This window comes from Felis catus, chromosome C2 (genome assembly GCF_018350175.1).
Source record: "Felis catus isolate Fca126 chromosome C2, F.catus_Fca126_mat1.0, whole genome shotgun sequence".
NCBI classification, from domain to species: Eukaryota; Metazoa; Chordata; class Mammalia; order Carnivora; family Felidae; genus Felis; species Felis catus.
In genome coordinates, this window is record NC_058376.1 from 79,186,714 (window position 1) to 79,213,166 (window position 26,453).

The window sequence follows — 26,453 nt, forward strand, 5'->3', positions numbered from 1 at the left end:
GGCTCTTTCCATAATTTGGCTATTGTTGAAAGTGCTGCTGTAAACATTGGAGTACAAGTGCCCCTATGCATCCGCACTCCTATATCCCTTGGGTAAATTCCTAGGCGTGCTATTACTGGGTCATAGGGTAGGTCTATTTTTAATTTTTTGAGGAACCTCCACACTGTTTTCCAGAGTGGCTGCACCAGTTTGCACTCCCACCAACAGTGCAAGAGGTTTCCCATTTCTCCACACCCTCTCCAGCATCTATAGTCTCCTGATGTGTTCATTTTAGCCACTCTGACTGGTGTGAGGTGGTATCTGAGTGTGGATTTGATTTGTATTTCCCTGATGAGGAGCGACACTGAGCATCTTTTCATGTGCCTGCTGGCCATCTGAATGTCTTCTTTAGAGAAGTGTCTAGGGGCGCCTGGGTGGCGCAGTCGGTTAAGCGTCCGACTTCAGCCAGGTCACGATCTCGCGGTCCGGGAGTTCGAGCCCCGCGTCAGGCTCTGGGCTGATGGCTCCGAGCCTGGAGCCTGTTTCCGATTCTGTGTCTCCCTCTCTCTCTGCCCCTCCCCCGTTCATGCTCTGTCTCTCTCTGTCCCAAAAATAAATAAACATTGAAAAAAAATTAAAAAAAAAATAGAGAAGTGTCTAATAAGAAATTGCTAAGGCTGAGGTCAGAGAGGTTTTTCATGCACAATCCCAGACTTCAGCCTCTACTACAAAGCTGTAATCATCAAGACAGCATGGTATTGGCACAAAAACAGACACACAGACCAACAGAATAGAACACAGACTCCAGAACTGGACCCACAAAAGTATGGCCAACTAATCTTTGACAAAGCAGAAAAGAATATCCAATGGAAAAAAAGACAGTCTCTTTAACAAATGGTGCTGGGAGAAGTGGACAGCAACATGCAGAAGAATGAAACTAGACCACTTTCTTACACCATTCACAAAAATAAACCCAAAATGGATGAAGAATCTGAATGTGAGACAGGAAGCCATCAAAACCCTAGAGGAGAAAGCAGGGAAAAACCTCTCTGGCCTCAGCCACAGCAATTTCTTACTTGACACGTCTCCAAAGGCAAGGGAATTAAAAGCAAAATTGAACTATTGGGACCTCATGAAAATAAAAATGCTTCTGCACTGCAAAGGAAACAATCAACAAAACTAAAAGGCAACGGACAGAACAGGAAAAGATATTTGCAAATGACATTTCGAACAAAGGGCTAGTACCATGTCTATTGTAGAAATAAAGAAAAGGAAGGTCAGCCTGGTGAGGTGATAGTTCACACAAGTGAAGTTCTTTCTAGAGAGATGGTCACATGGAATTGAGAAGACGGTAGTCTTCTTACTGGCAAATTTGGAGTCTAAGCTACCAAACTATCCCCAACCCTATCCTTATCTCCACAATTTCTCCAAAAATTTTTATACTGGCATGAACGAGGATAATGAAATCCCTTTATCAATTTTGTCCATTATCAATTCAAAAGCAACTTGATTCAAACGTTACCATGAAATATTAACATAAAATATGTGAAAGATCTTCCAGGTCACCTAGACACCAGCTCCAACACTACCACACTCCTTATAGGAAGAAGAGGCAGCTTTGTTCTAGGAATTAGAAGACCAGCATTCCAGCTCTGCCTTCGCTGGGAGAACGGAAAAACAAGTCCATGATTTATCCTCTGTCTTCTAAGAAATTGACAGAATTGCAACGGATCCCTCGTGTAGCTGCACTTCTACCAAGAAATGATGTTCAATGGGTGGGGTCTAGTTACATACTATCTCACAGGTGCTAAATGGTAATAAGTTTTCTGTTTACTTTGGAGGTATGTTCTTTATCTACTCCTTTGTTATGTTTCCAAGACACATTTTTTAGGAGAAGTATCACAAAAGAGAGACACTGTGGAATAAACTAATTGAGATGCTAAAAAGAACCAAACTGTCCCCTGGTTGTTGTTATCATCCACAGAGAACCATTCTGACATGGTTCAGGAAAAAGACAATCATTCATCTTGCCTCTAACTGAGCCTCACTGAGCAATGTTCTTTCCCTGTCTGGGGAAAAACTTGCCTACTGCAAAGCAAGTGTTTGGCTACATGACCTCGAAAGCTCACTTAAGCTCTGATACTCTATGATCATATTGGCTCTGTGATTTACGCATTAACTACCTCTGACCTTCTCACACCTGTTCATCCAAAACTAACACACACATATAGAAATGATCAGAAATTTTAGTTTCAAACACGGAGGTAGTATAATTGCATACCTCTGTGAAGTGTCACAGATGTATATACTTTTACATTATGAAATTTGTTTTTAAAATTACCCCCAATTCCAATGCAGCAAGAAGCTGCAGGAGTTGCTACCCATAACACCCCCCCACCCCCCACCCCCCACCCCCTCCCGCCGATTCCTCCTCTTACTATGAGTCCTTGGGCATCAAGAGGGCTACCTAGGTATTAAGTACATGTGATTCCTTCATCCGCCATTGCCCTTTGCATTCCACATACCCTATATGTCACAATGTCCCTAACTCATTCTTCAAGCAAGGCATTCGCTTTCAACATTCCCTGGCTTCCTCATTCCTGTTTTTCTGGTACCTTGAATCCCACGAACTTCCCATGACATATGCAACCAAGTAAGTACAGCTGCTCCCTGCTCTGTGAGGTCCTCCTGGACACTTCTGTAGAAAGGCATATAAAGTATAATGCTGATATTCCTAGTTTTGATTTTCCAACAATTTCATCATCTGGTAAGTCACATGGTGACTGCAAGTAGCACAACAGGGAAGTCTTCCTTTTGTGTCCTTTAGAATTGTTTATGCGCTTGTCTTTTCTCTAAGACTAGGAATTATTCCAGAGCAAGGACCTGTTGATACCGATCTTTGTATTTCCAATGTCTAATCCACAGTGGGATCTCGATAAATGTTAGGTGAATGAATGAATATGTAAAATTAAGCAACATTTCCCAAAATAAAAAATAGATAAATCAGCACACAAAACTAAAGTTGGGAAATCTGAGAGCAGGAAACGTTTGCTTGGAAAAAGGAGGAAAATGCTCCATAAAATCTATTTTTAAGAGCGCAGACATTTTTTTAAGTTTCATGAATAGAGCTCTTTTGGACCTCTCGCTCGGCAAATATTCCACATATATCATCATTTTCCCTCAGATCCATGAATCAAAGCAGCCTTTACAAAGGTGATTCAGAGGTGGGCTTGGGAAAGCATACAATACCTGCTTAAATAATGAGAAATCATAGACCTACTAGCCTACTTTAAGTGTTCGCGTGACTCAACAGATTTTGCAATTTGCTTTGGATCAAAAATGGAAACATCAAAGTTGGGCATTAACAGTGCATTTCTAGGACTTTCCAAGTACCTTTTAATTACAACACAACACAGTCTCCTGCAGATATCATCTTCTCTTGACACATAATTTTTAATATTTTAAGTGTGTGATTATTGTTCTCACAGCATATAATTATGTTAACCAATAAATACTAACACATCTAATTCAGTTCCACCAGAGTGAAGATAATTCAGAAAAATGGGATGTATCTCCCAATTAACTCTTGATTTCCTAAATTAGAATAATAAATCAAAAGTTAGAAAGGATCGCTCTTTAATTTTAGGCACAATGAAAGTAGCTCTTTCTCCTAATTCTTAACTTACTCTATTTAAGGGTTACCATTATTAACATTTTTTAACCCTCTAAATGGTTTACTTTTTAGGAGAAAGCCATATTTAAGGGAAACCATTACTCATATGACTGTATAGTTTGTCACTGGTAAAAAACAAAAACAAAACATAAACAAACAAAAATCCTGGCATCCTCTGTCTTATTCGAGAACTTAGAACCAAACACACAAAAAAGCCAAGGCCCAGCTGTGCCCACCCTGTACTCATGTGCCCTGAGAAGGTCACTTACCTGCCACATCGTAGTTGCCTCATCTACAAAGTTAGCACACTATCTGTATCTAGCAGTTGAGATATCTGTACCTTACTCAAGTGAGAAAATGCAAAAGTGTTTTACAATCAGTAAAGTACTGTCCAAATATCAGTGATTACGAGTTTGTGTGCACAGTAAGATGGCTCAAACAGAAACGGAGCTGCTGAATAATCCATTAAAATGCAGTGATTTATGGGAGGCAGGCACAGACATAGCCTTAAAGAATGAATGCTATATTAAGCAAAAAACTCTGGGCAGAACCTCTCCAGTGTGTATAATAATTTAGGAGATAAAAAAAAAAAAAAAAAAAAAAAAGATTAAGCAAAAGTCCTATTACAAAAAGGGTGGGTCAAAATAGTATTTGAGCAGAAGACAGATGAGTCCAGATGAAAAGTCAGTGGTTTCACTGTCCTGAGAAACTGGGCTTGAGGTATTTGCTGGGTAGAACTGGAAAAATGTTTAGCACCAAACAATGGCCATAAGCTTGCTTATGAAGTCAGCAAGGCATGTTGAAGAATAATTCTCAGACTTGGGTTCATCCTCCTGCATCCTTCCCGATGTTGTTGTTGGGTTTGTTGTTGTTATCCAAAATGAATTTTAGCTTTCCCCTGCTTAAGAACCTTCAACTATTCCCCATTGTCTATAAAAATCAGGCCAAAATGTCAATCTGGCATTCACATGTGTCCACAGACTCGCAGTAGGGAACCATCTGGTCCTAGAGCCCACTCCAAGCCTTCATTGGCCTCGTCTGCTGCTTGCCATTCTCTGAATACACCCTGGACCTTCCTGCTTTACAGCTCATGCTGTTCTCCCCTCTGCACCCCAACAATCCAATGCCACCCATCCCGGTAGCTGAACATGCAAGTCTTCGGATAAACCTTCTCAGAGTTCTGAGTACTCAGAAAGTACTACTTTCACGTGCTTCTACCATACTTGCCATAGTTTAACTTCTGAAATCATGGGCTCTTGGAAGATGGTGGCTTGGCTCTCTTTTTCGCCCTATCAACCACCGACTTTCCTTCTCCCAAAAGGTCCCCCCAAAAGACCACAGCGCCTGCTACACACCTGCAACTCAGGGCATTTTTTCCAGAAATGAAATGCATTTTTACTGGAGCCAAGAGCCAAGAGCCAAGACAGGTGAGGAACCACTAAGCTCTGGTGTCTTTTGCCTGGTGCCCCCACACGGCTGAGGAACCCATTATGTGTTCAGAAAAGGTAATGGGACTATGTAAAGAGGTAAAGAGGAAAGTACTGCCACCTTACGTGTGGAAATGGGTGACAGCAGAGAGGCAGGACAGGGTTTTCGTTCATGAAAGAAACCATCATGAATTCAGGAGCTGCTGTTCAAGAGCCAGAGTGAGACTCAGAGTGCCGTATGCGCTGTCACTTAGTCAAACAAACATCACTCCAGTCAAACAACAGTGACGACGGTGCCAATCCCATGTTTGCACCTAGAGTTCTGCTGGCTGTCTTCTGAGGACTCGGAAGCCCTAGAATAGATTTACCGTTGCCTTCTCAAGACCTGAAGGAGGGGAGCTGGCCAACAGCAGTGGAAGCTCAGCTTCTGAAATGTAGATAATAAACTATGGAGCAGAGAAATAGCCACGCTCTAAAGTAAGCAAAGAAATGCACAGAAGAGCTCATATCAAGGCTCCATTAGAATCAAAAAACAGATTCTAATTGCTACCACTAATTCTGGTGAGACTGAGGAGTATAATAGTGAAAGCTATTCAGAATCTTTGGAAAGAAAAGCTAAGAAAGTGATTATACTCCTCAGTGAAGAAATCCCAACCCGAGGAAATCTGAGACAGAGAAAGAGATCCCAGGAAAACAGATGAGAGGCGCCTGGGTGGCTCAGTTGGTTAAGCGTCTGACTCTTGATTTCAGTTCAAGTCATGATCTCATGGTTCATGGAATCGAGCCCTATGTTGGCCTCTATGATGACAGCATGGAGCCTGCTTGGGATTCTCTACCCCACCCCTGCCCCTCCCGCCTCACTTACTCTCTCTCTCTCTCAAAAATAAATAATCAATAAACTTTGGGAAACGTTGAAAAATATTTTTAAAAAGAAAATATACATGAACATGTCCCTCATAGCATTACTTACAACAACAACCAGAAAACGAAAGCCACTTTAACATCCAACATAAGAGGTTTCTTTACAGAAGATATAGCCCTCACCTTAACTTTAACATAGCCATGCTAAATCCTATTTGTGAAGACTATACAGACATACAACAAAAGAGTTCACACAGGGAAAGTCAGAAAAAGAACAGTGCAATAAAATAAGAAGAAATTTAATTTTCACAACATTTCAAACATCTTGTATTCTTCTAAAAAAATACTAGCAAATTCAATTTAAAAGCTTTCTGTCAACTAACATACGTTGATATTTATTCAATAAAAAGACAACATAGACCGCTGACCCTGAGAATATCAAAAAAGAACGGAAAGGCAATAAGACGCAGCATGTTCTCTTGGGTAACTGTGGACTCTCTGTGGCCAGCAATGTGGCCATATTTACAGAAGGATCTTACCTGTGGAGGTCGAGGCTTGTAGGGCGAGCTGCACTCAAGGTCGGCCAAGATGCTAGTCAGCGAGTCTATCTCGGCATCCAGGCTAGAACGTCTCTCCTCAAGGGTCTTGCCTCCAGGATTTCCCTGCTAGAAGCATCATAGGCATGTTACAAAAATAATAATAGTAATAGTAACAATAAAAAATCTCCAGTTTCTAGTGATATCAGTCTATGTGCAAATCTCTCAAGTTACAATGTGACTTTGCCCAAGCTTTTTAGCACCTCAGTTTTGTTTCTGTGTTTGTTTTTGTTTTTTTAGCTTTTGCAAAACCTGGAGTAGAATTACCTTCTTTTGACAAATAAGAAAACTGAAAGATATGAAGTGATTTTCCTAAAATCACACACATTAGAGGCTTTCGTTTTTGATGAGTATACAAGCAAAAGGAAATAAATGTCTCCATCCCTGTGCTGAAGGAGCAGATCCAACTGTGGAGCTATTACAAGTTCTCTGTGTTCAGAAACCATCACACAGAATTATGACATTTGAGTGGGAACAGGAAGGGGCAAGGGCAAAGACAGACAGCCCAGGAAGAGGAATTGGTGGGCCAAGTGCAGGTACTAGGTGTGTCTGAGAGAGACAATGCATTCCAAGCACTTCACCTCCAAAGTGGGCTAGAAGGGGTCTGCTCAGGGTTCTGACCAAGGGGCTGCAGAGAACACATGTGGCAGTGGTTACTGATTACGAAGCTGGACATCTATGGATTTCACGTGGAAATGTCCCATGTTGTCACAAGTTCTGACACCCACCTGGGCTCAGAAGAACAGGGGGCCATTACAGGGCAAGACACTGTCACAAGGGCATTCCCAGGAATCGTGAGCAGACTGGAGGAAAGCAAGCAAACGGTTTGGTTCGAGCTTAAGGCAAGGTAACGGAAAGTAAGATGGTCATAGGATTTGGAAGCAGAGTGAGTTAGTCTTTTTTTAATGTTTATTTATTTATTTTGAGAGAGATAAAGAGTGTGAGAGACTGAGTGGGGGAAGGGCAGAGAAAGAGGAAGACACAGAATCTGAAGCAGGCTCCAGGCTCTGAGCTGTCAGTACAGAGCCCGACACAGGGTTCAAACTCAGGAACCATGAGATCATGACCTGAGCTAAGTCGGAGGCTTAACTGACTGAGCCACCCAGGCGCCCCATGTATGTTTATTTTTATATCCTGCAAACTTAATGAACTCACCTATTAGTTTTAAGAGGTTCATTTGTTGTGTTTTGTTTTGTTTTGTTGTTTTTAAGAATCCTTGTAATTTTCTATGTAGCGAATCATGTCGTCTATAAATTGGGACAATTTTATTTTGGGGGAACCTGGGCGGCTCAGTCGGTTAAGCATCTGACTCTTGACCTTGGATCAGATTATGATCTCATGGTTCGTGGGGCTGGAACTCACGAACCGTGAGATCATGACCTAAGCCAAAGTTGGACACTCAACTGACTGAGCCACCCAGGCATCTCTTAAAGTATTATTTTAGGGGCACCTTGGTGGCTTAATCGGTTGACTGTCCAACTCTTGATTTCAGCTCAGGTCCTAATCTCACAGTTTGTGAGTTTGAGTCCCAAGTCAGGCTCTGTGCTGACAGCGTGGAGCCTGCTTGGGATTCTCTCTCTCCCTCTCTCTTTCTGCCTCTCTCTCTCAAAAGAAATAAATAAACTTATAAAACTATTCTTTTAAGGTGACAAAGTTACTAGTGATTGTGGATTGTATTGGGAGTGTCTCTTTCAACTCCATCAAGAAACTGAAGTATATCTGCAACAAGACCCAACCAAAATGAAATAATGGGAAATTAGTGTCATCTCATCAACTCTACTGAACTTCTCTGAAGCAGTTAAATATCAGGATAGGCTGCTAAAGAGTTTAGAAAAAGCATCAGCCAGGATGCTTGGGTGGCTCAGTCAGTTAACTGTCTGACTTTGGCTCAGGTCATGATCTCATCGCTTGTGGGTCAGACCCTGTGTCGGGCTCTGTGCTGAGAGCTCAGAGCATGGAGCTTGCTTCAGATTCTGTGTCTCTTTCTCCTCTCTCTCTCTCTCTGTCCTTCCCCTGATAGTACTCTGTCTCTGTCTCTCTCTCTCTCTCTCAAAAATAAATAAACTTAAAAAAAATTAAAAGAAAAGAAATAAATGTATTAGCCAAGAAACCAGAATATCCTCAGCGACAACAAAAAATAGGGTACACTGACACGCCAGCATTCAATCTTACAATTCTCTAAGTAAACTTATCTTATTAGTGATGTGCTAAATCAGGTAACGATAGCATAATAGCATTGTCTGTTAATATCACTAGTTTTTTTTTTTTTTTTCCTCTAGTAGCCTGCTCACCAGACCAGCTTTCCTGAGTCCCAGAACTTAAATTTAAGTCTCTACATAAAACAGACCTAATAGGCTCTGGTGTGTCTGTCCATCACTTGTGAATTTAGCCCGTGTAAGTTGATCCCTCTGGACTTGATCTGTCCCAGGCACACAGATAACATCAACATCTATGACGTCACGGCCCAGCCCCATGGAGCCAAAACAGATTGTCGTCTGTCCCAGAAGTAGTGGTATTCTTACTTATGAGCCATCTCTGAATAAGGGTATCATTCATCACACTATCTAAAGCAGCTTCCTCATCATTTTCTGGTTCTGAATGTATTTGTATGACCCTTGCATGGTACTCTAACCTCTCACCTTGTTTTTCCCATAATATCAATCATTTTTTAATATCTTAATATTATCTTTTAATATTATCTTTTATTTGGCTGTCTGGCATCAGTTGGCCCAAGAGAACGTGAGCTTCCTGAGGACAGAATTTTGTCCATTTAGCTCCTTGCTGTTTCCCCACAGTCTTGCTAGGGCCCGATCCATGGACGTGTTCAATAAATTCTTTGAGTAAATAAATGAATAACGACTGACTCTGCCACAGGTCCAGCCAGCAACCTTCTTCATATCAGAACCTTTGGGGTAAAAGTAGTCAGAGGTACAACAGGCTCAGTGGATGCTCTTGTATATCGAATATGTAATATGTTCTAGAAAGGGAATCAGAGTCCCAGGGTGCATGAGTGTGCACCCATGTATATGCCTGTATATTCCATGCTGTATGACCCATATTTGCAGCTTGCCCTTAAGAAAACTGAGATTGCCCTCGGCTCTCTTGCCAAAGCCAAAAATAGAAAACAGTGTCATAGCAGGTGGGTTATGTTTTTTCAGAGTCTGAATTTCCAGTTTGACCAAGTCCTATAAGGCTAGTCGCCCTCTGTCCTAGAAAGATATGTTTCCAGAATGCTAATCCCTCTATCAAAGGCGATCTCAACTTTATCCTGCTATGAAATATGGTGGCATTATAAAGAATAAAGTCCCTTTAATGTTTAAAATTCATGTGAAGGGGCATCTGGGTGGCTTAGTCAGTTAAGCGTCTGATTCTTAATCTCAGCTCAGGTCTTGATCTCAGGGTCATGAGTTCAAGCCCCGCACTGGGCTCCATGCTGGGCGTGAAGCCTACTTAAAACAAAAATAAAAATAAATAAAATAAAATTCATGTGAACATTCTGGGGAATGGGTCCTGGTACAACAAGGAAAGATGGGACATTATTGTTTGGGAAGGCAATTGAGAACTATGTGAATCTGATTCCCTTATGCATATTTCCATTATCTCCCTATAGTCATAGATAGAGTAATATATGTGTAAGGTAGGGAATTGGTTAAATTCTTCTATGGGCCATAGTCTCCTCACCCTCACCCGCCTTACCTAAGCCAGAGAGATGTTACAAGATTCAGATAAGAAAATGGATGGGAAAATACTTTGTAAATCGTAAAGTGCTATAATTATGATCATTTTCTTAAATAGCATTAATTATAGTAACCAGTAACTGAATTAATATGAATAATACACCTATTGTTAATTATTCTTCTTCTTAAAGGGAGCATCATTCATTAAGTGTCCCCTTGGGGTATCAGTAAAGAGACAGAATTTAATCAGGTCTTCAACATCTGTACTTTACTGTAGCAGAAAGCACATCAACTGCCCTTGCTCTAAGTACTGGGATGTCTAACCACAGAGACTCAAAAGTCACAGAATTATCCTGAGCTATACAATGAAACAAGTAATTATAGCGCTTAACCAGCCTGTACATGTAAGACTTCAGTTGGCATCCAGCCTCCTTGTCCTCTCTTCCCTCAAAGCTGGGACTACTCCCCATTTGTAGTTTCTCATATTAGGTTGATGCAATTCAACAAGTTCCAGCCTAATGCCATGGGATTTTGCACTAAGATCCCTGGCCCCTTGCTGCGCTACCTGACCTTCTGATAAGAGCTCTGCTCCCATATTTCAATCCCTATTACAGATTAGAACAGATCTCTTTCTCACTGCTGAGTCTCTATCTTATGCCTCAATTCAAATAATGGAAGTCCTGCCCATGCCCTACACTTGCACTTCTCTTAGTCCTCTCCTGTACAGAACCTTTAGATTTGGGAACTATCTTACTACTCCCAACACTTTATAGTAGATGCCAGAGGTGACAGTCTTATAACCAGTTCACAGAATGGCCCACACTTAGCAACTTGTCTTCCTCACTTCGTATCACTGCAGCCACACCCATCACTTGATGGTTAAACCGCCTGCTCGAGGCCAAATAACAAGGAGGAAGATTCCCCTGATCCTTTGCTCAATGCTTTTTCTAGATACCACATGACCTCCTGTAAAGCGTCCATTGTAATAACAACAACTCTCACGCTCTTCAACCATAACTAGAGAGATTCCAGTGTCTCAGTCCAGGTTCTGCCAAAAAAACAAAGCCTGAGACAGAAGCTGGTGTACAGGTCACTTATTTTGGGAAATGACTCCCAGGAAAGAGGACTTAAGGACTGGAAGACTTAAGTGAGGGAGGAGGAAGGCCAATCCAAAGGTGCTGTACTGAGGTGGCCAGTGCTGTGGGCACTAGGGCTCCCTTCTCCCGGGAGGGCTGTGAGGAACGCTGTGAATCATGCTTCAGACCTCCCCACCTTAGGGATGAAAGACAAGAATGTTTATCCTCAGGCTCCAGTTTTCCACTGGTTTAGGGTTGCCTATGGGGTTATAAACTCCCCCATACTCATCCTAAGAAGTAGAATGGTGACAGAGAAGCTTCTGGTGGTCACTGTAGCAATTAATGGTGTGTAGAGGTGGGAAGACACAGTGAGAGGCTGGATACAAATGGTGATCAGTGACTGGGTCTTTTCACTAACAGCTTTAAAACCCCCATGAGTAAGCCTTCCATAAGACATTAGTTTCTATGCGACTCTTACTGTCATCCACTCATTAACAATCTATGTGACAACAGCTCACCAAACACAACTGGGGCTTATTATAACTTGGAAAATCGTAATTCTTAGTGCCACTAGCAGAATTATAGGCTGATGACTTCTCCATTGTAAATATATAAGAAACGACTTTAAAACAGGGCCCAGAACCAAAATGTATAGCATGAAGGCTATTTCCATGAATCTGATTTTAGATGGGTAATGTTTTTGCCCACATCCTGGTAATCCACTAATTATAGGTGATAGACCAGGAGTGATAGGATTGAGCTAGGAAAGAGTATTCACTTGTATTTATTTATTCCTTCTTTATATCCAAATACATTATTTAACGAAAGTTAAGCTCACAGGAAAGTTGAACAGGTAGTAAAATTAACTCCAACCACACATCTTTCCCCCAGATTCACCAATAGCCCATATTTTGCCATACTTACTTGCTCTCACTCTCTCTCTCTCATAACAAATACATTTATTTGTTTCATTTGTTATTGTAGTTACACCATTCGAAAGAAGTTGCAGAAACTTCCCCTCTATATACTTGAGCTTAAGCTTTTATCTCCTAAGAAGTCCTTGTACCGTGATCACACCCGGGAGGTTTAAGACAGGTGTACAATTATCTAATGTGCACACTTGCTCACTTTTCACCATCAATCTCAGTAACATCCTTTTATTTATTGTTGTTATTTTCCATCCAAAATCCAATCAAAGATCACACATAGAGATGGCACGTCTTTTGGTCTCTTCCCCACCCCCCCAACCCCCCCGGCCTATTTTTGTCTTTCATGAAACTGACTTTAAGCATTCAGGCAAGGTGTCTTATAAAAAGTTCAACAACCTTGCGTTGTCTGTGATTATTGTGTATGATGCTGTGTCCACCCCACTGCATCATACAAGGAAGCTCAGGATGTCAATTTGGCTCGGTTTAGTGATGCTAAGTTTGATGACTTCATTAAGGTAGTGTCCGACAGATTTCTTCATTGTAAAAGTTGCTCTCTTCCCTTTTAAATCAATAAATTATCTGTGAGGTGGCACTTGAAAAGTCTACTATCATTCTGCTCATCAAGAACCTTTCACCCAAAGGTTTTAGCATCCACAGATGATCCTCATCTGAATTGATTATTACAGTGGTGGCTACAAAACGGGGACAGGAAATAAATGCATTCTACTTAGCATAATAACAAGTTAGTTGTTAAGTATTCATTTCCAATTTTGAGGTAGGGGACCAGGATAAATGGCCAAGTCCTCTGCTATGAAAAAAACATCAGGAACCTGAGGATCAAATCAACATTCTTAAAAAAGAGAGTTCATGTTCAGGCTGTTAGGAGAAACATAGGATCAAGGCAAATGATCTAGTTAATTAAGAACCACTGTCTGTCCTAGGGAGTTTACTTCCTAGAATTAGAGCCAATGCCCAGTATCACACACTCAAACCATGCATGAGCCTGACCTCAACCTCAACGATGTCCAGAATCTTTGAGGTGGCTAAGCAATCACAGTGACACATCACAGAAGGGGGATTTAAAGAGCCAAGATTTTACGTGATTGCTCAGAAACATACCTGAGAAAGAAACAAATCATCAGAGAGAAACTTGATGTTAAATGTACTAAACCTATGATTTTTTTCAATTTTTTTAATATGTACTTATTTTGAGAGAGAGAGAGAGTGCATGAGGGAGAAAGTGCAAGTAGGAGAGGGGCAGAGAGAGAGAATCCCAAGCATGCTCCACGTGGAGCCCCAAGTGGCACTTGATCTTACAACTATGAGATTGTGACCTGAGCCGATGTCAAGAATTGGATGCTTAACCGACTAAGCCACCCAGGCACCCCTAAATCTACATTTAAATCACGTTTTCCAAAGCTCAGAGAACTTGAGCAGACCCCATGTGTAACACCAAGGGACTCCCAATAGGCCCCAAACTTGGGCTCCCTTTTGTGATTCATTAGGAAAAAAAAAAAAATCTCCCTGATAGTTTAGGAAAAACAAAACAAAACAAAACAAAACTATCTCACCTTGGGAAACCCTAGAAGACTAGAAACAAAACAGTACATTCTTTTACACACAATTACCATTTTCTTTTCAGTGGACTTACGTATTAATACACTGTAGATATTACTTCATTTTTATATTCTATAATGGTCAGAAAAGTTCATTGTTCCCTTATTTCTAACATTAATGAAGAAAAAAAAGAAAATGGTTGATGATACAAGGGATATAAAAAAACCTGTATTGTCTATAAACAACAAAACTAAGTATCAATCATTGATCATCTTTCTATTGTTAATGAAGCTGAGAATATAATCAATAATTTTTTTCATGATCATTTTTGTTAAACTCCCCCCAACCAAGCACCCCTAACACAAAAAGAGTAATGGCAAAGCCTCTGGAGTCAGACTGTAGGGGTTAGAAACCTTCTGCCACCTGTCAATTTGGTGACATGAATCAATCTAAGGTCTCTGGGCCCCAGCACCTCATGCTGTTGTTACAAGGATTAAATGAGTTCATTCACGCCAAGTACTGCTCACATCTCAAGTATTCAATAAACATTGGCTACTTGACTATTGCTTTGACCACAGTCGCAAAATAAATGCTTTGGCTGACATAGTCAGAGTGAGTATATGAGTTTGAAAAGTATTTTGATTCAAAGTAGAATCAGGTGCTGGAGTTTCAGTTCGATGAGGCTCCCGTGCTTCACACATGATGGTGCTAGGAATGAACCGCAAAGAACATAATTCAAGATCAGTGGTTCTCACACTTTAGTCTGTTACAGAACCACCCAGAGAGCTTGTGAAAATGCAGATGACTGGGATCCAACCCCCAGAACTTCTGATTCTGTGCATCTTCGGGCAGGCCCAAGAATTTACATTTCTCACAAGTGTTGAAGGGATGCCAACAATGCAGGTCTGAGGATCACACTTTGAGAACCACTGGTGTAAGTAGATTTCTAACACAATGAACACTTAGAAGGGTGCGTGTGTGTGTGTGTGTGTGTGTGTGTGTGTGTGTGTAGGTGTCTCTTGAAGATATTAACAGGTGAACCAACTAATAGGTAAGAAAGATCTGGATAAAAATAAAATGGAGACAGTAGCAGTGCTTCTTAATATCATCCCCCATGCTATATTAATAATATCAGTCCCCTTATCACACTGATTCTGATAATGTTGAGTTGGCGGGTAGCATACACTAGTGAGAATTACCGAAAATATGACCTATTTTATCCAAAAGAAATGTCACCTTATTGAAGAGACCCCAAATGCTGGGGGAAAAATGCTTTAATTCATGGCTGTGCACTCTCCTTCCCACTGATTTAGCTAAAGGGCCCACCTTTCTGAAATCCATCTACCTTATTGAATGTACTCGCCTCCATGAAAACATTACTGATAACCTAATTACTGGTTAATGGACTCTCCTTTGCCTAACTCTGCTGATAGCAATATTCATAGGGTAACTCCCTCACTGTTGGTTTGTGAGAATGGCTCTTCTCCATGCTGTTGTAGGAAACAGTTTGTGCTAAGCAGCATGAAGGCTAAAGAAGACATGATCCTCAATCTCAAGGAGTTTATAGTCTACTGGATAATATTACTTTTCTATCTGCCTAATAACATCAAATACACTGTGTTATTTGAGACTCTGTAAAACCATGTGGAAGAGACAGAGATATAAAAACAAAAGCAATCTCCTTCCCTAAGATGCTGGCAATGCTTCCAATGGCTGGCAGAAATATAATTCAACTTTTCTGATGTGCAAAGCAAAGCTAAAACTCCAGTCTCTTTACCATCTACATAGATTCATCTACCCTGTAGGTTAAGGACAGTGGTAAAAAGTGCCACAAAAAGCCATCTTTGGAGCAAACTCTGTTGCATTCAAAATAGAGACAACACTTTTATGATTCAAACAGAATAACAGCTTGGCATCTGGGAACATGGCATTGAATAAACAGAAAGTAGGGTAACAATAGGAGACAATGAGAGCTTTCCATGGTTCTAGTACACTTGAAGCAAAAACATTAAGATAAAACCGAAACATTAGACCTGATACATAGCTCAATTTTCCCCCATCACATTCTCTACCATCTCATACTTTTCAGCACTAAACACACTTACCCAAAGTTGACAGTGTTTGGCCAAGTCACATCTCTTTAAAGGGAACAATCCTGCCCTCATTGTTTGTTGCCAAAAGATCCATATTTTGGACCAGTTATGTAACCCCACATCAAAATGTGGCCCATGGAAGCAAGGCTGGACACCTGACCAAAGGTCCGTCAACCGGCTGGTGAAGAACCTTTGGCCGATGACAAAAAGAGAAGCAATGTGATTAAACGTCCTTCTCTTATCACTTTGGGTGAAGAAACGTAACAAAACTGCCACGAGGATGAACTGTGGTCACGATACGCCAAGAAGACCATGATTGTGGCTAATTACTAATAATTAGGTAAGAGGCCCACTACTGGAAGGGGCTGAGGAATAAGGAATGTGCCAATAGTGGAGAAGCAGAGGATCGAAGAGGGAAAAGGAGGCAGGGAGGGAGAAGGAATGAAAAGCAAAGAGAGATGGCCTCATCCCTGAGCCTTCTGCCGTCAGACTCCATCCACATGGATTCTTGAGATAAACTCTTTTACATGGGGATACTCTGTAGGGACTCTGTTCCCCAGTCAGCCCAACTGAGGCAGCCAGTGCAAGATCTGCTCACTTGTGAGGACGACAGCCCGGGAAGCCAGGTCTACCTGTGACATCATAAGCACTGACCTTTCCTTTCTAAAACTCAATTTTTTCCTCTTGAAAATGAGGTGTATGAGCCTTCCGGGTCCACTTTTATTTTTTCAAGTTCTCACATTGTATGGGTCTATAATGACATTTCACAACTCGCCTGCCATCGTCTTTGTTGCCCGCTTGCAACCAGATCTAAACCAGAAACAGGCCACCTCAGAGCTTACGCCAACTCAGCTATAAGTAAATAGCCTCATTTCTCACTGTTCTGTGCAGATAAGAAAGCACAAAGAGGGGCGGCTGGCGGGCTCAGTCGGTAGAGCACGTGACTTTTGATCTTGGGGTTGTGAGCGAACCCCACATGGGGTGTAGAGATAACTTAAAAATAAAATCTTAAAAAAAAGCAAAAACAACAAAATACCAAAAAAATAATAATTTCCCTGTATTTGCTCACTCATTATTTCAACATAAAAATAATACTGAAATATTGATAATACTCAAAGTAGCTCCTTGTGATTAAAATAAAGATCAGTTTGCATGAGCATAGCTATAGGGTAACATGGAAAAATGTATTACCTATGTTAATAAAATGCATATCATAATAATAACCACAAGAAGATTATTTGACAGTAAAATAAACATTTGCCACACCTTTCTAAAGCAGCAGAATCCTCTGCTGGAAATGAAATTCTATATGGAACCTCATTACATAAACAGATAAAAACAGAACTACTCTGGTTCAAATACATCAGGAGAAGCCCAGGGTTCCACCCAGCGGGTCCTCCCCATTAGCTCCAGTAATGTCCCAGAAGCACTTCTATAAAAAGATAGTTCAAAAATCACAGCTCCAGGTTCTCTAGGCAAGCTATAGATGAAGAAATGGGATCCTTAAGGTCCACCTTGCTAGTCAGTCCCATACATCGTTTAGCAAACACTATACTAAGCTGCCTTTTCTACTGTGTGTGTGTGTGTGTGTGTGTGTGTGTGTGCGTGCACGTTCGTGTGTGAAAAAAGGAGGCACAGGCATATCTCAGAGATATCGGGGGTTCGGTTCTAGACCACCATGATAAAGCAGATATTATAATAAAGCAAGTCAAATGAATGTTTTGGTTTCCCCATGCCTTTAATAGTCATGTTTACACTGTACTGTGGTCTATTAAGTGTGCAATAACAGCATTGTCTAAGAAAAAAACCAATGTATCAAAATACTTTGCTGTTAAAAAAATGCTAACCATCACCTCAGCTTTCAGCAGGTCACTATCGTTTTGCTGGAGGATCTTGCTTCAATGCTGAGGGCTCCTGACTGGTCACAGTGGTAGTGTACTGAAGGGTGGGTGGCTGTGGCAATTTCTTACAATCAGATAACACGGAAGTTCACTGCATCGATAGAATCTGCTGCTCATGAACAATTTCTATGTAGCACGTGATGCTGTTTGATAGCATTTTACCCACAGGACTTCCTTCAAAATTGGAGTCGGTTTTCTCAAACCCTGCTGCTGTTTTATCAACTATGTTTATGTGATATTCTAAATCCTTTACTGTCATTTCAATAATCTCCACTGCATCTTTACCAGGCCTGGTTTCCATCTCAAGAAACTTTTCTTTGCTCATGCATAAGAAGCCAAGTCCTCATCCATTAATGTTTGATCCAGGGACTGCAGAAAATTCAGCCACATCTCCAGGCTCCACTTTTCATTCTATCTAGTTCTCTTGCTGTTTCCACCACATCTGCAGTTACCTCCTCCACTGAAGTCTTGAACCTTCCCAAGTCATCCATAAGGGCTGGAATCAACTTCTTCCAAACTGCAATTAATGGTGATATTTTGAACTCTTCCTGTGAGTCATAAATGTATTTAAAGGCATCTAGAATGGTGAATCCTTTCCAAAAGGTTTTCAATTAACTTTCCCCAGAGGAATTACAGTCTAAGGTAGCTATACAGCCTTAGGAAATGTATTTTCTTAAACAATAAGACTGGAAAGTTGAAATTACCCCTCGATCCATGGGCTACAGAATGGGTGTTGTGTTTACAGGCAGGAAAACATTAAACTCATTGTACATCTCCATCAGAGCTCTTGGGTGACTGGGTGCGTTGTCAAGGAACAGTCATATTTTGAAAGGAATCTTCTTTTTTTTCTCCCCCTGAACAGTAGTTCTCAAGAGTGGGCTTAAAATATTCAGTAAAACCATGTTGTCAACAGATGTGCTGTCATCTAGGCTTTTCTGTTCCACTTACAGAGCACAGACAGAGTAGATCTTGCATAATTCTTAAGGGTCCTACCATTTCTAAAATGGTAAATGAGCACTGGCTTCAACTTAAAGTCACCAGCTACAATAGCCCCTAACAAGAGAGTCAGCTTGTGAAGCTTTGAAGTGAGGCACTGACTTCTCTCTAGTGATGAACATTCTAGATGGCATTTTTTTTCTCCTGAAGAAGGCTGTTTTGTCTCCATTGAAAAGCTGTTGTTTAGTGTACCACCTTCATGAATTAGCTAGATCTTCTGCATAACTTGCTGCATGCAGCCTCTATCTCAGCATTTGCTGCTTCACTTTGTACTTTTATGTTATGGAAATGGCTCCATTCCTTAAAGCTCATGAACCAACCACTGCTACCTTCAAACTTTTCTCCTGCAACTTCCTTATCAGCCTTCACAGAACTGAATGAAGTTAGGGCCTTGCTATGTATCAGCTAGGCTTTGGGAATGTGGGGGAATATTGCAGCTGGTTTGATCTTCCATTCAGACCAGTGAATTTTTCTCCATATCAGCAATTTTCTTTCTTATCATTCATGTATTCGCTGGAGTAGCACTTTTAATTTTCTTCCAGAAATTGATTGTGTTTCACTTTATTGCATTTGCAACATGGTTAACTGGACAAGAGGCCTAGCTTCAGGCCTATCTTGGCTTTCGACGTGCCTTCCTCATTAAACTTAATCATTTCTAGCTTTTGATTTAAAATGAAAGATGTGTAACATTTCCCTTCACCTCAACATTTAGAGGTCATTGTAGGGTTGTTAACAGGGCTGATTTCAATATTGCTGTGTCTCAGGGAATAGGGAGGCTCAGGGAGAGGGAGAGAGGGGGGAACAGTCAGTCGGTAGAGCAGTCAGAACACAAACATTTATGGATTAATTGTGTCACCTTGTATGAGTGTGGTTCATGGTACCCCCAAGGATCACTGATCACATATCACTATAACAACTGTAATGATAATGAAAATTTTGAAATATTGCTTTATTACGAAAATGTGAGAGACATGAAGTGACCAAATGCTACTGGGAAAATGAAACCAATTAATGTGCTCCACACAGGGTTACCAAAAAGCTTTATTTTGTTAAAAAAATAAATGCAGGGGCGCCTGGGTGGCGCAGTCGGTTAAGCGTCCGACTTCAGCCAGGTCACGATCTCGCAGTCCGTGAGTTCGAGCCCCGCGTCAGGCTCTGTGCTGACAGCTCAGAGCCTGGAGCCCGTTTCAGATTCTGTGTCTCCCTCTCTCTCTGCCCCTCCCCTGTTCATGCTCTGTCTCTCTCTGTCTCAAAAATAAATAAACGTTAAAAAAATTTAAAAAAAAATAAATGCAATATCTGTAAAATACCAGGTATGCCTGTACACCCAATTGAAATATTTATAAAGATATCCATAAAATCATCTGAGATCATGGAAACTTTCCCAGAAATGCTTTGCATAATACAATTAATACAAAAAATTACAAGTAGAAATTTTAAAAGGTAGAGAAAAAAAAGAATCAGTTTGATTTTCCATTAAGGAAACATTAATATGAGGCGTGGCAGACGGAGAACAAAAAATCGTTTGAACGTATGAATTAAATAGACCGAATAAAATACAGTTGGGTCCTCACCATAGAAAACATGCAACAGAAAACAGGCCCTGCCAGATATTTCCACTATTGATTTTGCTTTAAAACCTTACAGAAGAGGGGAGCCTGGGTGGCTTAGTCAGTTAAGCATCCGAATTTGGCTCAGGTCATGATCTTGCAGTTCGTGAGTTCGAGCTTCACGTTGGGCTCTCTGCTGTCAGCACAGAGCCCATTTCGGATCCTCTGTCCTCCTCTCTCTGCCCCTCCCCCACTCTCTCTCCGCCTCAAAAATAAATAAACATTAAAAGTATTTTTAAAAAATAAAAATAAATAAGACCTTACAGAAGATAGTTTCCTTATTTTGCATTTTGATAATACAGGGCCAATGAGTTAGGGCACGAGAAATTTGTGACAGAAGCCACTTTCTCACATTCCTCCACAGAATAATAGAAATAACCAAGAGCAAATGTTTGAATACACAGAACTTTGATATTAACATCATATATCAGCTCATCATCCTCAAGCTTTTTGTTCCCCCCTTGGATCCTTTCATGACCCCTCAAAATGATGACAAAATTGAAAACCAAGGAAAGTATTCAGTTCCCATGTGTAACACGAAGGGGCATGCCATCAAAGTGGAAAAGGAGTGAGAAATTCTTTTATACATTTGTGGCTGTGATTCTATGTGCTGAGCTCCATCAATCGGGACTTTCAGATAAAGGATGTTTGGGGAAGCGTGACTAGATTATAGATGATTAGCATGAAAATGGTAACTCAGGCTTAAGAAATATCAGAACTGGAAGAGAGCATTAAGGGGCTCTTCCAACATTTTCACTGAAAAATAATGATAGTGCCCCCCCAAAGAAGTGATTTAAATGTCTGAGGTAATAATTTAGTGAGGGGGTTGAAATAGGACTAGAATCTGAACATCCTATACGGGAAAACATCTTCTCCAAAGCAACAGCTCAGACGTTATTTCAACCGTTGTTCTTATGAGCCTACAATATAAACAGAAAGATCCTCTTGTCCCATTTTACAGATGAGGAAATGTTACAAAAGACAGGAGCAGAGACATTCCCCATGGATTTCCACTTCACTGTTGGGATAAGACCAACAAAATGGAAGAGTCATCCTCAAGCCACTTCAACTGCAATACTAACGTACAGGCGCAAACAAGAGCTACCAAAATTCCTAGAAGAGAGATGCCAGAATGGGTGGGGACACCGAGGTTCACACCCAATGGAGACAGGAAGAATCTTAGCCACCATCTATCACAAGGCCATGTTGAACCAAAAAAGGAAACAAAGGACCAGAAAGCTTAAGTGATTTGCTAAAAGTCCAACAGCCAAATGATAATGATGGGTCAGGGAGACCTAAGTCAATGCTCCCTGGCCCCAGTCCACCCACCCAAAACTCCCAATTGTCAAGAAGACAGTATTAAAATGTTCTCCTAATAAACTTACAAGTGTGCTACTGTCAGAAGATGACTTAATAATAGTGAGACCCAGAAAAATGATCTTGATTACCTACCCAGAACAACCACAGAATTCTCTTTTGCCACCACGGAGGTGGGTGTATGAGCCAGGAAAGCAGAAAGGAGCAAACTAGGCATTTGGTCCTGGTTCTGCCATAATTCATCAGGTGACCCTGGGCCAATCGCTTTGTCCTTCTAAGCTTATGGTTGCTCACCAGCAATATGATGGGTTTAGACTTGATCTTTACAGTTTCTTCTGGTTCAAAAGTTCTGCTTTTCTAACACATCCACCTTCCTACAATCTACCTAACATTATAAGGAATCTAAAGTGTTTCATTGTTGTTGATATATTTTTCCTCACTTGTAGCCACTTACTGGAACCAAATTACTCTGTTCCTATTTAGTTTAAGTGTACTTTGATAGTTGAAAATACAGAAGATACAGAGCAGCCACTAACAAGATACAATTTGAAACAGCCACTTCAAAAATAGGGTCATAGATAGCAACTTTATAAAGGAAACTGCTTTCAGTTACCTTGTCTGGAGGACCAGCAGTTGATTAATGGAAATGGAAGAAAATAGGGGAGGGTGACAACATGCTAGCAAGCTGGCAGAAAAGGACAAGACAAAACACACATGATGCCTTACCTCACAGGCTAAAAATGGAAAAGATATGGGGAGCAGGATTACTGAAACTGTCAGGAATGTTATTTTCTAATAGTAAAAGATGCACCTGCTCCCTAATAATTGTCCCAAATATGTTCAAACTTGCTTTTACCTTGGTCAAACTTGCTGTTCAAAGGCAGCTCTGGGAAGTGGCCTATGAGCTAGTACAATCGCAGTCAGCCACTCTATCCCCTGTACACAGCCTGGGATGCAATGACCGCTAGGAACGTGGGGAAAGGAAACCGTAGCTTTGTCTGCACCGCCATCATCAACAGACAAGTGCCTGAGCTTAAAAAAGCACTTGTGTCAATATTTCTCATTGTATTGCACAGGCAGAGTCCTGTCTGTGCAAATAATAATAATAATAATAATAGTAGTAATAACAGTAATAGTAATAGTAAAATAAATAGAGATTGGTAGATATGATTCCTGTTGAAAAAAGAGGATAACAAGGGTCAGAGAAAAAGAGCACTTTCCATGTCACTCGGGTAGAAAATGGAAGTATTAGAATTTAGGACTCAAACATTTCACTCCCAGGCTCATGCTCTGGCACCTTCCATGACACCAAGCCAGAAATGCAAATAGGAAAGGTTTTCCCTTCAAGCATCGAACTGTGATTATCCTATCAGGTTACTGGAACTCAGGTCACGGCCCTAACTATAGTTAAAAGACAATCTCCAGTCGTCTCTTTTGCTTTCTACTTCTCCATTGAGTACAGGTTTCATTCACCTTTCCAGAAATATTTATCAAATACTCAGGCCCTATTAATATGAAGGAATTATTTTTAAAAAAAGGTAATCAATGGTTCTCATCTTCCAAGTGCTTACAGGTGCATGAGAAAGGTTAGTTGATCCACAAACGACTGTATCACAGAGCTGAATACAGGCAGGTAATATTCAGGTATAGGAGATGCAACACACTAGAGCAGAAAAATAGAGAAATCAGAAAAGGCTGCATGTACTCGAGGAGAATTGAAAAGATCTTGAATGGAGAAAAGAGAGTTAAGATATTTCCCACACGAGCATAAAGACATCGGGGAACACTGTGGCATGCACTAGCACTGGGCAAACAAGAATATTCCTGCAGGTAAAAATAGAGGAAGATCAGACTCAAAGGGTCAGCTGCGGTCAGAAAGTGCAGGTGGGCAAGTTCTGCACGGAAGGAGCTTGGCCTCTATCCAGGGTAGAGACCTCCAACGGGTACGTGCGTCCCCGTGACGAAAAGAGAAGGTGGGCAGGGGTGGTTGTATCTTGGGACGCAGTGTGGATGTGGGAACAAACACATGGTATGAATCACATATATTTTAGGCGGTGCACAGACAATTTACATCAACGACACTCCTAGCAGGAATTCCTATTTTTACGGAAAAGTTTACAATTGATAAAAAAAAAAAAAATAAGTACAGGACTCTATCAGGAAGCTGTTGATTCCACCTTAATCGGGAATGAATGCGAATCGACAAGACAGCACGCATTTCTGCGTCCACCCTCAGAAATACAAGTTAACAGAGCGCTATGCGAACACTGACTTCCCCGGGCAGAGGCGACTGAGAGTGGAAAAGACATTTATTTAGTAAGGAGCAAAGCTATCCGAGCCTCAAGGTTCTCATCTCCACTTTAAAAGCCTTTCTCGACTCCAGAATTCTGCTTACACCTCACGTGAGGCTTTCCCCAGAAATGTTTCCTTTTTCACAGAATAATCAAGCAATAAGCAAATGGCTACCATTTACCGGAACAAATAACAAAGTTGGATAAGGAAGATCATAATTGGCCATTCCTACCTTTCCCTCCCTGGTCTCCCCTACTCCAGTGTGAACATTTTCTTTAGGATATATTTCACTTAAACCAATTCTAGGGGTTCTGTTCCCACTTGTGGTTCAAAGTGGAATCTGGGCCCTCACCTGGATTTAAACCAAAAGGATTGAAAGTACTGAGATGTTTTTGAGCAAGTCACATCCCCTTCTCAGTTTTTTTTTTTAAAGTTTATTTATTTATTTTGAGAGAGGGACCACCACTGTGGGGGAGGGGCAGAAAGCGAGAGAGAGACAGAGAGAGTAAGAATCCTAAGCAGGCTGCACACTGTCAGTGCAGAGCCTGACATGGGCCTTGATCCTATGAACTGTGGGATCATGACCTGAGCTGAAATCGTGAGCCAGAAGCTCGACCAACTGAGCCACCCAGGGGCCACCACCTCTCAGTTTTATGTCCTCCTGTGAAAATGGGAATAATAATACAAACCCCACAGTGACATTGTGGAATCCAGGTGGGATAAGGTCCTGGGAATGGCATGTCCAGCAGAATGCTAAATGTACAGTAGGTCTTCTGTAAATGCCAGCTAATAGTGTGCTCTATAAATGAGAACGTTACAGGATGCTACTCGGTGAGTTCTAGGAGACCCTCAGATACTAAGTAAAAAACCCTGGTCTCAGGGTGAGGCTAGAATTTGGTGGCTGCAGACAGATAAGAAGAAAGAGACTGGGTTTTGAAGGGAAGCTGAGCCTCCTCAGAGGACAAGTGTGTTAAACACTCATGAAAAGGGAAAATTCTTAGTGGCCTGCCCACCTTTATCAGATCAGAATCTTTGGGAGCAGGGCCTGGCAATCTGTATTTGACAAGCCCTTAGCCCCTCCCCCAGCTCTTTTTAACACTAAATTTGAAACCTGCTGGCCTAGAACTTGGTCGCCTGGTGCTAATGCGGTGCTAACAACGATAACTGGAACAATTTCATTAAAATCCCACAACTCGGAACGCACTTAAGGAGAAATTCTTTACTAATGTATTCTAACCCAGTTCCCGGGGACAGGAAAATGCTGGTCTGACAGCACTCTTTTCCCACCCACAGAGCCGACAGAGTAAACACAGTCCACTTCACTTCTCTTCATTTGTAGAAATGGCAACAGCACTTGCCACCTCGAAGGGGTGCTATGTGTCCCCATTTATCGGTGTTCATAAAGTCTTCCGGGTGTTCTGATAAATCAACCATAAGTTGGCATTATTCATAGCACCCTGTTGGAGCTTAATACATATTCAATTAAAAAACAATGACAACAATACAGCAATATCCACAAATTAGCATTAATTACAGCCCTGTATTCTTCTCACCCTGCTGCCACAATTCTATCTCAGCAGAGCTGTTTACATCTGGAGATTGCACAGACCCTCTCATGAATGAGGGGCAATCTTTGCTCAGTGGCGTCAGCACCGCCTCTAGTAAAGTTCCTATCGCACTTGCCTCAGAGCCTTGATTTTACAGAGGATCCTCTTATTTGACAAACACTAGGACAGGAGGCAAACCTCTCTCCCCTGAAGAAAGACAGGATGCTGCAAAGCATCTGGGACTCCTCTGTTTCCCATACCCCCTTGTCTCCAAGTGGCTCTAGACTCTAGCTCTCCTTTGCCAGTGTCGTGGCCATTGCCCCAGTTCAGGCCCTCATCTGCCTCATTAGACTCTTGCAGTTGACTCGAAGCCATTCCACCATCACCACATCTGACCCCGTCAAGTCCTACTATATTATAGAAATCCATCTGAATAGAGATCGGGTGACTTTATTCTCCTTCATAAGGTTATCATTGCCTGATGATAACTAATACAGACTCAAGTTGGGAAAATCCCCCTAAATGTCGTCTCCACTACTAAAGAGAAGTGACCCATCTATTTGAATTAGGAGAGTGGCTGTAAGACCCACAGGGAACTTTTACCAAAGAGGGATAGCAGAGACGGACAGAAACAGGAGTCGGGTAGTCGGAACAGCTTAAGCAAGGTCTGTAAGGCTGTGTCTGAATCTATGGTTAGGTTTCAGCTTTCTCCAGGGGACAGCATTTGGTCCCCAGCCAAGCCAGCCACTATCAAGAAGGGATGTCACCATTCTGTCCCCCGCCTTCCTGCCCTGTCTCTCTCAGACACCACAGCACATCTTACTGTGTTAGGCTATGCTGACTCCAGTCTCCCATCCCGCATGAGCCTCTGACATGCAGAGCTGAGGCTGAGGAGTCGGAGCCCAGTGGGTTTGAGGGTTCA

General features: G+C 41.4%; 1 protein-coding gene across 11 annotated transcripts in view; it reads right to left on the reverse strand.

The window, feature by feature from the left end:
• The window catches only part of LOC101096257 (LIM domain containing preferred translocation partner in lipoma), a 692,709-nt gene that overhangs the window by 351,723 nt on the left and 314,533 nt on the right, over positions 1–26,453 (reverse strand). For 10 of the 11 annotated variants that reach the window (XM_023260309.2, XM_045036388.1, XM_045036386.1 and 7 more), the window contains one exon: positions 6,480–6,605. In XM_023260309.2, coding sequence (XP_023116077.1) covers positions 6,480–6,605 — 126 coding nt within the window. The remainder of the gene's footprint in view (positions 1–6,479; positions 6,606–26,453) is intronic. The other variant, XM_045036385.1, reaches the window with a different exon arrangement.